This window comes from Scomber scombrus, chromosome 5 (assembly GCF_963691925.1).
Source record: "Scomber scombrus chromosome 5, fScoSco1.1, whole genome shotgun sequence".
NCBI lineage: Eukaryota > Metazoa > Chordata > Actinopteri > Scombriformes > Scombridae > Scomber > Scomber scombrus.
The window spans coordinates 16,729,265-16,742,571 of NC_084974.1; the positions used below are offsets into that span (position 1 = coordinate 16,729,265).

Sequence of the window (13,307 nt, forward strand, 5' to 3'; positions counted from 1 at the left end):
ATTTATCAGTTAATTATTAGTAATACTGTAATACTCTGATGACCCACAGTTAGCTCTGGTGCGGACAATTTAACTTCCAACAAAATAAAAAAGATCAAATATAATTGCAAAACATGAACAGTTGATCAAACATGAAAGTTACATTCTTACAATAAGACAACCTGCCTTGTTCCAAAATATTCAGTGAAAAAAAAAGAAAGAAGCAAGAAAGAGCAACAAAGTATAGTTTTAAAAAAAGGGACATAATAACCTTCCAGGCATTTAGGTAGTGATATGATGTTGGATATGTATTGCTAAACATGGTCAAAGTTCCAACTTGAAGTTAATGTATGTAAATGCTACCCGCAAGTCAAAAGCCCAGGCTTCATGGCTCTAAACGACATTTCAAGTAAATAACAAGATAATGTGGTGAAATCCTACTACTATACTTTGTATACCATACCATTTTACAGCCACAGCCTTCCCCGTGACTGTTTGCAGGAAAAATTATTTTTGGGCCCAAGGCGGACCCGCAAGTTGTCATCTCTAAGTCAAATTGGCTTCAAAGCCTGGTGCACTTTCTGAGTGCTTACTCTGGAGCTGGTGAAAGTCTCCCGACGTGCAGCTTCTAAGAGCTGACACTGAGCCAAATACAGCATTTCTGATTAACAATAAAACATTTGCCATATTTAATATTTAATATATTGAATATAATTTAATACAGTCTTTTGTGTTGTCTTCATGTGTTAAGTACAGAAAGTCATCTGAAGCTTTACTTCATAATGATTGAACTCTGCATCACCTATCTCTGTAATGCCTCTCAACTGCTCTGAAGTCACTGTAGAGCACAGGCCTCTTGTGGCTTGCCGCTTAATTATAGAATAATGTTTCTAAATAACTGTTTGTTTTCATAACAGAATCCAAATTAGAGATAGGAGTTGAGCAGAGGTAGATGACTGGGGACATTGTTTGAGCAGCTTTAATGGCATGTCAGGTTGTCATACAGCTAGATTAAATGAAGCCGCCATCAACTCTGAGCTCACATGGTAAAAAGAAGTCACTGTAAAGCTGCATGCATGCTGCACAAAGATACAAAGCAAAATAATATCATAATGCGGCTGCCTTAAGGTTAAAGTCATATGTATTGTATTATGAAATATTAAGAAAGTGTCTCTAAGTGTGTGCCAGTGCATGTTTTTAGGTTTCTGCGCGTTTGCAGTCATGTTCATGTCATGAGGGCAAGTAAATTGACTCCTCTTCCCTTCTGACCGCGTGTAATACTAGTAGTCGTCTCATCTATTGGAGGGCCCAACCCTCAGGGGGAATACACCCTGTTCTTTCCTGTCTACAGGGGAGAGAAAGCAGCTGAAAAATAAATGTTTTGCAGCCAGACTGCCTGATGAGCCACTCTATCTCCGTTCCTGACAGGAAGTAGGTCGTGGATGCCCGCAAGTTAAAGTTTTGTTGGAGTAGATATTTAAATCAAACTGAAGTAATACAATCTGAAACATGTGCATGCAGCATTTTGGTACTTCCGCTTTTCCTGACAGCCCCTACGTGTAAAACACATTTTATTTGACAGATTCTGTTTCATACAGACTGTGGAAACATGCAGTGCTACTACAGAAGATTCCAGTCCTTATCTAGCTGAATGACCTTTATATCATAGAGTCACATATTTCTCTATCTGATCATGTCTTTCAAGTGTAAATGTAACATTTGAGAGCATGCCTATATCACTGCAATAAGAGACACTTGAGTGAATGAGTATTGATGTCTAGTCCTTTAATTTAGCAGGAAAGTAGTATTTCCAGTGACAGCTTAACAAATTCAAGTAAATGCACCTATAATGTATTTAACACTTTCATATCCACCTTTAGGCATATCTTAAGCTACTGGTTTAACTTTGATCCACCAGATTTGCCGTTGTTCTGTGTTCAAAAGGTTTGCTTGTACAATGACGGATTATAATTGACATTTCATGGGCGCTCATTTTTGGTTTCACACAGAACAATACAGGTTCTGAAAATGTTCTTCAAAGGTTCTACAAAGGACCAAATAAATAACCTCTTTATTAAGTGGATCTGGTATTTTGTGTGGTTCTTAACAGTATGTAAAGGGTCGTTATTTGTATTATTATTTGATAAGATGTGAAAGACTGAAAAAACACAATCTCCATTGTTTGAGGTGGTTGGTTAACATATGAATAAATACTGAGAAGGACAATTACTAAAAATGTTTGGACTATTTGTTTTCTTTTCCAGCTTTACATTGATGATGGTTTTAAAGAAATTGTGTTCTCTTTCAAAATAAATAGATGAATCAGAATTTGTATTTCTTCTTCTCTGATTCCTAAATAAATAATGTTGTTTTTCTTAGCTGATGTTGTTACATGCCACCAAATGAAGTAGTTTAGATAATCTGCTTATTAACAACTAGTCTGATCATCTGACTGCCCATTTATTTGTGCTGTCTGACTTCACTGTACTGATGTCTCTGTGTCTCCAGATCACAGCAAATTAACTTAGTGAGTATAATCTTATCATAGAAACTGATCAAAATGATGGCAAAAATTGCCTGCAACATGCATGCCATAAAACTCCCCTCACATTTGTTTTCATCTACGCATGTAACAATGGTCTTCTCATGAAACGTGCACACAAAGAGAGCAGCATCTGTCACCCCACACTGGCACATGCCAAAGAGCACTCGGTTTAGACATGAATAATGAGATATACAATCTATTTTATGTGACCAGCTGTCAAAAATGTTGGGTGATTAAAGCAGCCATCTTTTTAATAAAATAAAAAAATGCTGTTGGCAGCTTTTCTGATATAAGTGAATGCACTTAGTGTCCCAGTTACGTTGTTTCAGCCTCCTTAACTACAAGTCATTTGTGAAGGATAAGGATCCAAACGACAAACAGACTGAAAATAACTTGCTGCTCTTCAGAGTCAATGAGTAGCTTGTAATTGCTTGTTAAGCAGTTATCAGAAAAGAGAGCAAACAGTCTTGGTATGCTGATGACTTGACTGATGCTTTCATGCTGTGTTTTAAAACTTCACTAACTCAGCGTGACTTTATAGGCAGCACGAAACATAAAGATAATAGAATCAACCCATTTAAGAATATTCTTCATGTTGTAAATCAGACATGTTCATTTTTGTAAAAACAAACAAAAAAAGAAAAATAACTCAAATTTTGCTGAGCCTTTCCGTGAAACAGTTTATTTGTGTGTCAAATTAGAATATAGGCAACCTCAGTTTTACCTCCTTTAACCTTAAAAAATATATATTTTAAAATGAATCTTTTATTTAAGTTTCTGTTTTATGTGTTTGTGTTCTGGATGTGTATATAATACATGTGCGTTCATTTAAGTATATTAGGGTTGGTCTGATTTTGTGTTTCTTTAAAGAACTCAAATGTGGAGCATCCTCTAAAAGAAATATAAGCAACTATGAGGCACTGTGCAGTCTAAAACGGCAAGAACAGGAAGTAACTTCAAAAATGTCCAGCCAGGACTGTTGAACTGCTGAGCCTTTGACCTGATAAGGAGACAGAGAGTGAGGTTATTGAGGGGTCAGAGTTGGGTTGCAGAGGGGCAACATGGCCAGTGAGGCTATCAGAGCTTGTCAACAGACACTGCAGTAACATTACAGAGTCGTAAAAAACGAATATGGTGCAAGTAAAAGAATCTCCTGCAGCTGAGCAAGAAAAAATAAAAGTGTCTCCACGGCTACAATATTTAAGTTTATGTATCTTATTTTAACTTGCGGTGTGCATGTGAGTGTAAACATGTGCAGTGGAGTCGTCTTGCTTTACTGTGAAATTGAGGGGTGGGTAAGGTCATAAGTCAATCCCCTCACATCTATTTCCAGCAGAGACACCCCCAACTCGCCCTCCTGTTGCTTTCCTGTCCATGTACACTAAGGTTTAGGCTCATGTTCTGCTTCATGTCCTCACCAACAACAAGGAACTGTTAAATTTCTGCTGGAATGTGAGAAATTGTATTGGAATCTGTGTTTACCTGATAGCGCGTCAGCTTGTACCTAAAGAGTCCAGAACACAGAGTTTCCTGTTTCACAGTTTGTAAATAGATATGAGCAAGTGTATGATTGACCTCTGACATACAGTAGCAGAATGTAACAGCTTGTCAGTGCTTGTTTTGATCTTCTTTTTAAAAAATAGAATAAAGAATACAGTCTTTCACCTACACATTCATCCTCACACACATCCATACATTCACAATTTGATTCATTCAATCCCAAAGGGTTCACACCATGTCCTCCTTTCCTTTCCACCCAGAAACCTCAATTATTCATGAGGGATCACAGCACCCACAAAGAGTCATGTTTCCACTCCTACAACCCTACACCAGCAAACTGATACACTGTTCACAATACTTGAGTCACATAATAACAAGGGACTCACTTCACGACTGATACATTCCTTTGCGCGCAACACACACACACACACACACACACACACACACACACACACACACACACACACACAGGCACTGTATAGCGCCTGTGTGTGTGTGTGTGTGTTTGTTTGTGTGTGTGTGTGTGTGTGTGTGTGTGTGTGTGTGTGTGTGTGTGTGTGTGTGTGTGTGTGTGTGTGTGTGTGTGTGTGTGTGATGAAAAAGCTACCCAATGTTAAAGTCGTTTACCATTGAGTGTTTATTGTGACATCAGGTGAGAGCAAAAATCTGCCTCATCTGAGTGAAATCTCAATTAACCGGAGCAAACTGCACATTAAAAGTAACTGACTTTGTACCTGAGGCTGATATGCCTGAATCGGTTTACAAAGAAGCTTCGCCAACAGACAAAGACACTCCTTGTGTTGAAAGTTGACAAGTAGGAGCAGAGATGCAGAGTTAACTTTGTGTTTAAGGATGCATTTCATTCGGCGTTACACCAGCTCTCTGTCTCTTTAAATCTCTTTGTCTTTCACACCCGGCTAACTACAGACAACCACTCAAATCAAATCAAAAAATCCCCAAGGACTCTGCTGTGGGACGGGGGTGTGCCCCTTCTCTTTCTCTTCTGGGATGGCTACCGGCTGAGTGTAATAAAGGCCTTTGTTATGCTGCCCTGCTGCAAATCTGGGTTTATAAAGCCCGGCTGAGTGTAATAAAGGCCTTTGTTATGCTGCCCTGCTGCAAATCTGGGTTTATAAAGCACAGTGGCAAGGAGCACCAAAATGTGGAAATACATTATATACATACAAGTATAACATATTTGATCAGTTGCACAGATTCATTATTGATTGTAGTAGCAAACATGCAACATACATGACAAAATTATGTAAGTGATCAAATCACTTCTGGCAGTTCTTAAAATGATTTAAGAGTGGGAAAAAAAAACTATTACAGCCTAATTTCCTGTAGCTTACCTGCAGAGTAGGACAATAAAGATAATGATTAAAATGTCATGAGTTTCTGTTTTACAAAGCCTGTGTAGTCAGGAGCACAGGACTAACAGGTGCACATCTTCTTGGATACTGTATACAGTATCCTACCAACAGTGAATTTAAAGTCACAGACATGCTACTGTATACCACAGTTGGAAAAGTACAGCTCACTTCCAAGAAACCTTTGGTAAAATGTGCCAAGTAGATATTAAGTGTTGTTGTTTTTCACAACAGCTGTTGTCAATCATGCATGTATCACATGAAGCATGATGAGCTTACTTACTTTTATCAATTCAGTTTCAGATTCAACCACGTTGTCAGCTTCCTTATAAAATCTTGTCACTTTCACTGGAACAGAGGTTCTTCAGGCACCAAATATCCATGGCATGAGTCACAAATGTAGTTCAGTGATAGTCCCAGAGGTTTGGTTTCAGAAAAAGAGTCAGTGAACATCCCAACAACCTCAATGGTGTGGGCAAGTACACACCACTACATCACACACGATGGCTTTTCAAACGACTACTACTAATGTGCGACCAGTGGATTTGGAAAAACCTGGAATGGATTAGGGGAGTGGACTGCTTCAGTTTGGGCTTGTACAACTAGGAGTTAAAAGAGATGGTTTATTCATTCAGTCAGTCAGTGCTTTGATTTAAATTCAGGAACAACACAAATACAAAAGAGTAATTATACATATATATAATTATAATATATCAAAATGTAAGAACACTCCATAGTTAAACCTCCATACTCTCAAATCTTTATTATCCTTTGTGCTAGTGTGTTTGACTATACAAGAGCTTTAATCGACTAATCAATTAGTTGATTGACAGAAAACCAATTTCCTTCTGTTTTGATAATTACTCTTGAATTCAATTCATCATTTTGAGTATTTTATTTTTATTTTTTTAATTCTTTGATTCCAGCTCCTCAAATTGGAATATACCCTGGTTTATTTAGTTGTAATAAACTCAATTTTGGGTTCTGAACTTCGAAGATAAGAAGATATATGAGATATATCACTTTGAGCTTCGTGAACAGTGATCATCATTCTTGGATTTTTTTAGACTAACTGATTAATCGGAACAATAATCAACACATTAATTGATAATGAAAATAATTGGTAGTTGTAGCCCTTGAAAATACTTTCTTGTTCTTTATGTAACTGGATGAAATATTTAATGTCATTTTCTTAAACATTTTTTATCAGACATCATATTTTCCTATTTCTTTTTAAATGAAAGATGAAGGTCCTAAATATTTAACTGATGTCCTGACAGATTTGTAATGATCCTCTCACTCTCCTTTGTATCAATAAACTACTTAAAGAACCTCCTACAGCTCAAACATTAAACATCTACAAAATCAGATCTGCAGTCACAGTAAAATTCATCTTGAACATTTAAACTTCGTCAGTGAGCAGAACACATTTTCTGTGATCACCAGCTTCAGAAACTTTCACCACCTTGCTTGTCTCAGCCGTGGTTTGCCTCCCACTCCTCCCTCAGTGACAGTTCAAAGTCTGGCAGCAACAGCCATCAGCCTGAAATGCACCTTACAATTTAAACCAGCCCACCAATCACGAGCCACTCCAGCCGTAACAGTCGCTAGTAACATTTGCACAACAAAAGGAGGACTAGCTGATTCATCAACCCCCCCCCCCCCCCCCCCCCCCCCCCCCCTCTACTTCACTCCCTTTCCCTTCCACTGTGACTCCTCCTCTCCTGCCTTTGTGCTCGGATCCAAAATCCCCTTCTACCCCTGTGACCTTCCTCCCCTCAGCACTAATCTCCTTGTGCCCATTGGATTGCTCCAGTGCTACCTCTCACTGCACCGAGACCCCCTCTCACCCTGCACCCCACAGGATAGGACACATCACAGTCTGGCCTCATTTGCAGATTGAAACCTCCTCCTCCTCCTCCTCTGCTTTGCTTGGATAACAACCATAAAACACATGGAAGCACAAGGTGTAATTTGGGCTGTAGACTGCAAACAATAATGGCAAACACACATGACCATAATCCCAGAGACAGGAAATTTGCTTTGGGACTGGCTGATAAACATATCTGATACATTCTTCAGCAGAAAAGAAATAATCCTGTGTTGTGTATTAATCAGTTTTTTCTACCATGATGTAATGATTTACATCCATTTTCTCCTCTCTTTTGTGTTCCAGTACTACTCTAATGTCTTGGCCGCATTACAGCTAAAAGGGCCCTCTTTATAAGTACTTAAAGACCCTCTCTCTTTCACACACACACACACACACACACACACACACACACACACACACACACACACACACACACACACACACACACACACACACTATATGTTAGGTTCCCATGGGGTTTGAGTGAGGCCAATATAGAGTTTAGCCCTCTGTTCGCTTTGTATTTCACATTAGGTGTTTCTATAGCAACAGTGATCTCAGCAAGGGAAAAGTAGACCCCCCACTTCATTTTGAAAATCATTAACATACCCCGCCCCTGTCTTATGTTTAGTGGGGTGTCCCAAACACCAACACACACACACACCGCAGTAGGCCATGCTTAGCTGTGGTTTAATGGGGTAAGTGAAAGCCAAGGATTAGTATCAAGGTTTCTTAATAACCCTTTCTTTATCATAGCAAACATTTAAAGATTGTAAAATACAGTCAAAAATGAACAGAACCCTTTCCCCAAAGTGTCATGAGGAATGTAAAGCACATAGTTTAATTTTTATATCAGGAAAACTACTATTCACAGCCTTGAGAAGCAGTCACACCAGACAAGACTGATAATGGGTGACACTTCTTTTCAATTCATGGCAAGACTTTTAAACTAATTTTAGATGAGTCACAATATCAATTAGCATGAACAGGTACTCCCTCCAATAAAACAGCTTTGTGATAAAGTGTGCTGTCACATTTTGATTATTTCAGAACAAAGCTAACCAAGTCTTTTTTTCAGAATGTCTTGGATCTATCAGTCACTCTCAGTCCTCTTAAAAAACCTCCTCATCATTCTGAATATCATATTGTCCCTGACAGCTTTGGAAGCCCTCTCCCATAGGCTGTCTTCTTTCCACAGACCCCTCCCCTTCTTCTCGGCTTTGACCTCTGCCCTGTGCAGCCGTTTGTGGAGACGCCAGTATAGACGAGTGTCAGGGTGGACTCCAGCGACAGGCGCAGTGCGAGCCAGACCCAGCCTGAGAACCTCTTCATTTATACAGCTGCCCCACATTGACCCCTGTTGGAGAGAAGAGGAAGGACAAGGAACTGGTTTCATGGATAATAAACTCTTATCAGTTGATCAGTCACATGTCTCCTGACATGATATATTCTGTTAAAAAACTATAACTTATCGGGCCCAGGTTGAGCTACTAATAATTTTCCCATGTGTCTCAGTTATTTACAGTGGTGAAACATGTGGTCAGATCCTTTAGTTAAATAAAAGTAGCAATAGAGCAATGTAAAAAGACTATTACAAGTAAAAGTCCTGCATTGCAAATCCTGTAAATTTACATTTACAATTTAAAGCAAAAAGTTCTTAAAATATTGAAGTAAAAGTACTCATTTCATCCCTCTGACTGATATATTGTTATGTATGACATCATTAGATTATTAATACTGAAACATTAGTGTGTAAGCAGCATGTTACTGTTGTAGCTGCTGGAGGTGGAGCTAGTTAAGTCCAGTGGTTCCCAACCTAGGGTCTGGCCCCTCCAAAGGCTCACAAGATAAATTTGAGAAGTCGTAAGATGAGAGGAAAAAAGAAAAGACAAAGTTCTGATACACAAATCGGTTTCGAGTTTTTTGGACTTTTTCTCTAATCTTTGATTTTTGGTGAAATATTGGATGATTTGAACATTTACTGAAACGAAACCATGTGAGATGTTTAGAGGGAAAAAACACTATTTAGTGGATCTGTAAATAAGTCATAGACATCTGAAAAGTGGCCTAGACACACTGCTTTTTGTAAGATGTCAAAAGCCAAAAAAATAAAACACTAGTCTAATCTGTGATAATGTGTTGTATTTTAAAATCTTGTTATATTATCCATGGTGTCAAATTTTCATCTAAAGTAACTAAAGTTGTCAAATAAATAGTAATAGAGTAATAGAGTAGAAAGTGCAATATCTCCCTCTGAAATGTAGTTGAGTGGAAGTATAAACTAATAAAGTACCTCAAAATTGTACTTTAGTATAGTACTTGAGTAAATGTACTTAGTTACTTTCCACCACTGGTTATTAGATGTCTCACCCTGCTTTGGGACACCAAACAGTTTAGTATGTCGTCTTCTCTGCTGATCAGTTTTAACCAGACTGTTTGGGCAGGGGCCAGGTTCTTGTGCAGCCATTCCCTCCCCTCTGGAGTCAGCTCCACTCCTGCAAGATTCACCAGCAACGGGGATGTACTCACACCTGACCAGGACACAAAAGTTATTCATCATACACATTAAGGTAAAATAGTTGACATGAAGCATCTTCAGTGTACTAACAGATTGTAATCACGCACACTAAACAAAAACAAAAAAAACTCTGAACAACCAAATCTATCAAATTTGAAAAACTTGTACTTTACTTGAGCATTTCCATTATATGCGACTTTATACTTCAACTCCACTACATTTCAGAGGGAAATATTACTACAATCACTACAATCTTATCACTATTACTATATCAATACAATCTTTTGACATCTTTAGTTAGTAGTTCGTTTTCAGATCAACATTTTACGATGGATAATATGGCTTTTTGTAAGATGTCAAAAGCCAAAAATAATAAAAAAAATAAACCACTAGTTTAATCTGTGATAATGTGTTGTATTTTAAAATCTTGTTATATTATCCATGGTGTCAAATTTTCATCTAAAGTAACTAAAGCTGTCAAATAAATGTAATAGAGTAGAAAGTAGAACATTTTGAGGTACTTTATTAGTTTATATTTCCACTCAACTACATTTCAGAGGGAGATATAATAATGGCTTTTAAAATACAGCACAATAAAGTAAACTAGTGGTTTCCAACGTTTCTGGCTTTTGATGTGTAGTCTGCATTAGTCTGGGTCAAATTTTCTATGAGTTGTTAACAGCTCCACCAAATAGTGATTTTCCCCTGCTTACACGGGATACTCCACAGATCTCACAGTCAACAGTTTTCATGGGCACTATTTTTCTCAGTAGAAAGCACTACAGTATAATACACTGTTTCCAGAAAGAATACTTGGTATGTAGTTTTGTGTCTTCTGTACAATCCTCCAAACACCACAAATGAAATACTTTTGACTCTCAAAACCTGTGTGAACAAAACCCAACCTATCCACATGATTAAAATCAAGTAGAGATTAGTGGGAAGATATGTATATTTGTAATTTGTTTGAACTGGTCCTTAAAAAATGTAGCGGTCAAGTGGGACCAAAGTAATACTTGAAATAGCTAGTTGTCCTTCATACTGACGTTGCTGATGGAGCAATCTATATAAGGTGTACTCTGCTCAGTGAGTACCATGATTTGATAGCAGAGCTAACAAGCTTACCCTTCAATCTCACTCATGAAAAGAGTCTGACTTCACAAAGTAAAAATGTCACAATGACATTTTGGGTATAACAAGATAAAAAGGTACACCTGCAGTAAATTATCATGCTGTTGGACTGATGAGAAAAGCAGTAGGTGGGATTTGTGTTAGATGAACAGATTTGATGAGCTGATTGCACTATACAGATTTTTCAGATTCCCAATGACTTGTTCTTGTAAATGAACTTTCTTTTCTTTCATCTGTTCTTTTGTGTGAATGTTTTGCTTGAAAGTGTACATGGTTCCGTGATTTCACTTAAAGGATATCCCACTTTACCTTTGTGTTTTGACAATAACGGAGAGATGACTGGCAGATAAATTGGGACATGCTCCACTTCAAGTCCTTTCTCGGCGATCGAATGAACTTTCCCACGAAGGCTGACACTCCTCTCAATGAATCGAGCGGGGATATCAGATGCAGCTTGAAATTTGGTAATCTGAAGAGGGGGAATGAGACAAATGAGTGGCAATGTAACTAATTCTGGTGAAATATATCAAAATGCATTTCATTAACACAAATTAAAGGATCTTAAAACAAATGCCATGTGCCCATATGAACACTGAAAGGTTTTCCTCGCTGTAATCATTCCTCCTGTTCATACTGGCTATTAAAAGATCCCATTCAGGTGTGTAGGGGCCCAAAATCCACAGTGTGTCCAGTCATTTTGTGCAAAAATATATTGAAAAGTATATCTGATGCTTATATGAAGCTTCAGCAGTCTGAGTTACTCAATCAAGAGTACATCTACCATATTTAGTCTTTTTACCATCAAATGTCCTCTTTGTGTTTTCCTGTTGAGCTGTGATGGAAGTATAGTAACAAAAAGAGGAACTTGGGTACTAAAAAGAGTAACATTGAAATATATCTACTTGGTGTGACTCATTTAGACGGCTGAAGCTTCATATTAGCTTCAGTTCAACTTTTAAATTCAATTTTGCACAGAGGGAGGCTTTTGGATTTTGGCCCCCCATCACTTACATTGTAAGTGTGTTATAAAGGGATCTTCAGTATGAACAGGAGAAAGGATTATGGCAGGACACCGTTTTAGGACAGACTTAACATTTCTTGCAATTCTCCTTTAAGTATAATATGCTACTTTTTGAAATGAACTGGCTCAAAAAGGAATTGTTTGTGCTGAATCGGGCTGTTAAGAATACCTGTTAAAGTTTACTCTGTAAAATGTCATCATCAATTGAAAGCCCTCTTTGCCCCAGTGTGTGGCTCTCTCTCTCTCTCTTACCAGTTTGATACTCCTTGCTATTACAATCACACCAGCAACAGCCAGTCCGGTGCTTATGTTCTGTGTGAGAGACAAGAGACGGTTTAGATTTGACAGGGTGACAGAGATACCATGAGCTCAGTATGTGCTGGAGTTTGACAAGAGACTCCACTGGGGCATCCAAACCCCACTGGGGGATATCTGCTGGTGGTGGTGAGCAGAATATCTGATGATATGATGACACCATATGTTACCATAAGAAGGAAGAGTTAAGAGGGAACAGGAGTGTTTTTCAAGAAGTGGAGATTAAAGTAAATATGCTAATTTAAAGATTACATGTAGACTAGATGCATCCAAGTGTAAGTATTTTGCAAGGAAGTGACCACGGTGCACCACCAGACAAATGCAGATCATTGCTTGCACATAAACGAGGTTCCTACCCGCACAAGTGTTAAATTATCATCTGCATATTGAGATATGATAGACACGATGTTATTGGACGATTCGTTTCCGTGATCTCTTTGTTGTCTGTTTCTCTTTTCCTCCTCGGTTTCTGTTTCTCTGCAAGCCGACTCCGGCATGTTGTTGACATTTGCTCGATGCATTTCGCTCCGCCTATTTGGGAGGGACGTACTGAGGAGCATCGCCTGTGTAAAGTCTCCGCCCTGTGGCTTGCTTTGGGTATGACAGGGTGGCATTAAAGTGCGCCTTAGATGCATTAAGTTGATATATAATATTAAAGCCACATACATACACACACACAAACACACACAAACACACACAAACAAACACACACACGAAAGAAAGAGATAATGTGCATTTTTGCACGGTGAGTGTCAAGTTATTTGTAGCTAAAAGATACTTTTAGCATGTGAATACAGTCAATGGAAGAAAAAAAAAAGTTGCTCATGCACAGTGCAGCTGAGATTTATATCATCAACATATTAGTCTAATAATACCGCTGGGATCAGTGACGTCCACATCTTTGTCTGCCTTGGCCTAGATTTCATGTCTGCAGCATGATTTAATGCACAACACCAATAAAGCCTCAATAATACAATATAAATATCCTCTTATTAATTATTCATATTTACCATAATTCATATTTTGTGCAAAAAAAATCCTTGTTTATGTTGTTG

General features: G+C 38.2%; 1 protein-coding gene across 1 annotated transcript; it reads right to left on the reverse strand.

Annotated features, from left to right (window-relative positions):
* Window positions 1-8,089: 8,089 nt before the first annotated feature.
* c18h3orf33 (c18h3orf33 homolog (H. sapiens)) lies at window positions 8,090-12,773 on the reverse strand. The gene is made up of 5 exons (XM_062419342.1): window positions 12,609-12,773; window positions 12,190-12,249; window positions 11,226-11,385; window positions 9,638-9,798; window positions 8,090-8,624 (listed from the first exon to the last, which is right to left on the reverse strand). The coding sequence occupies exons 1-5, from the start codon at window positions 12,771-12,773 to the stop codon at window positions 8,361-8,363; spliced, it is 810 nt and encodes a 269-aa protein (XP_062275326.1). The 3' UTR covers window positions 8,090-8,360.
* Between the last annotated feature and the right edge of the window lie 534 nt (window positions 12,774-13,307).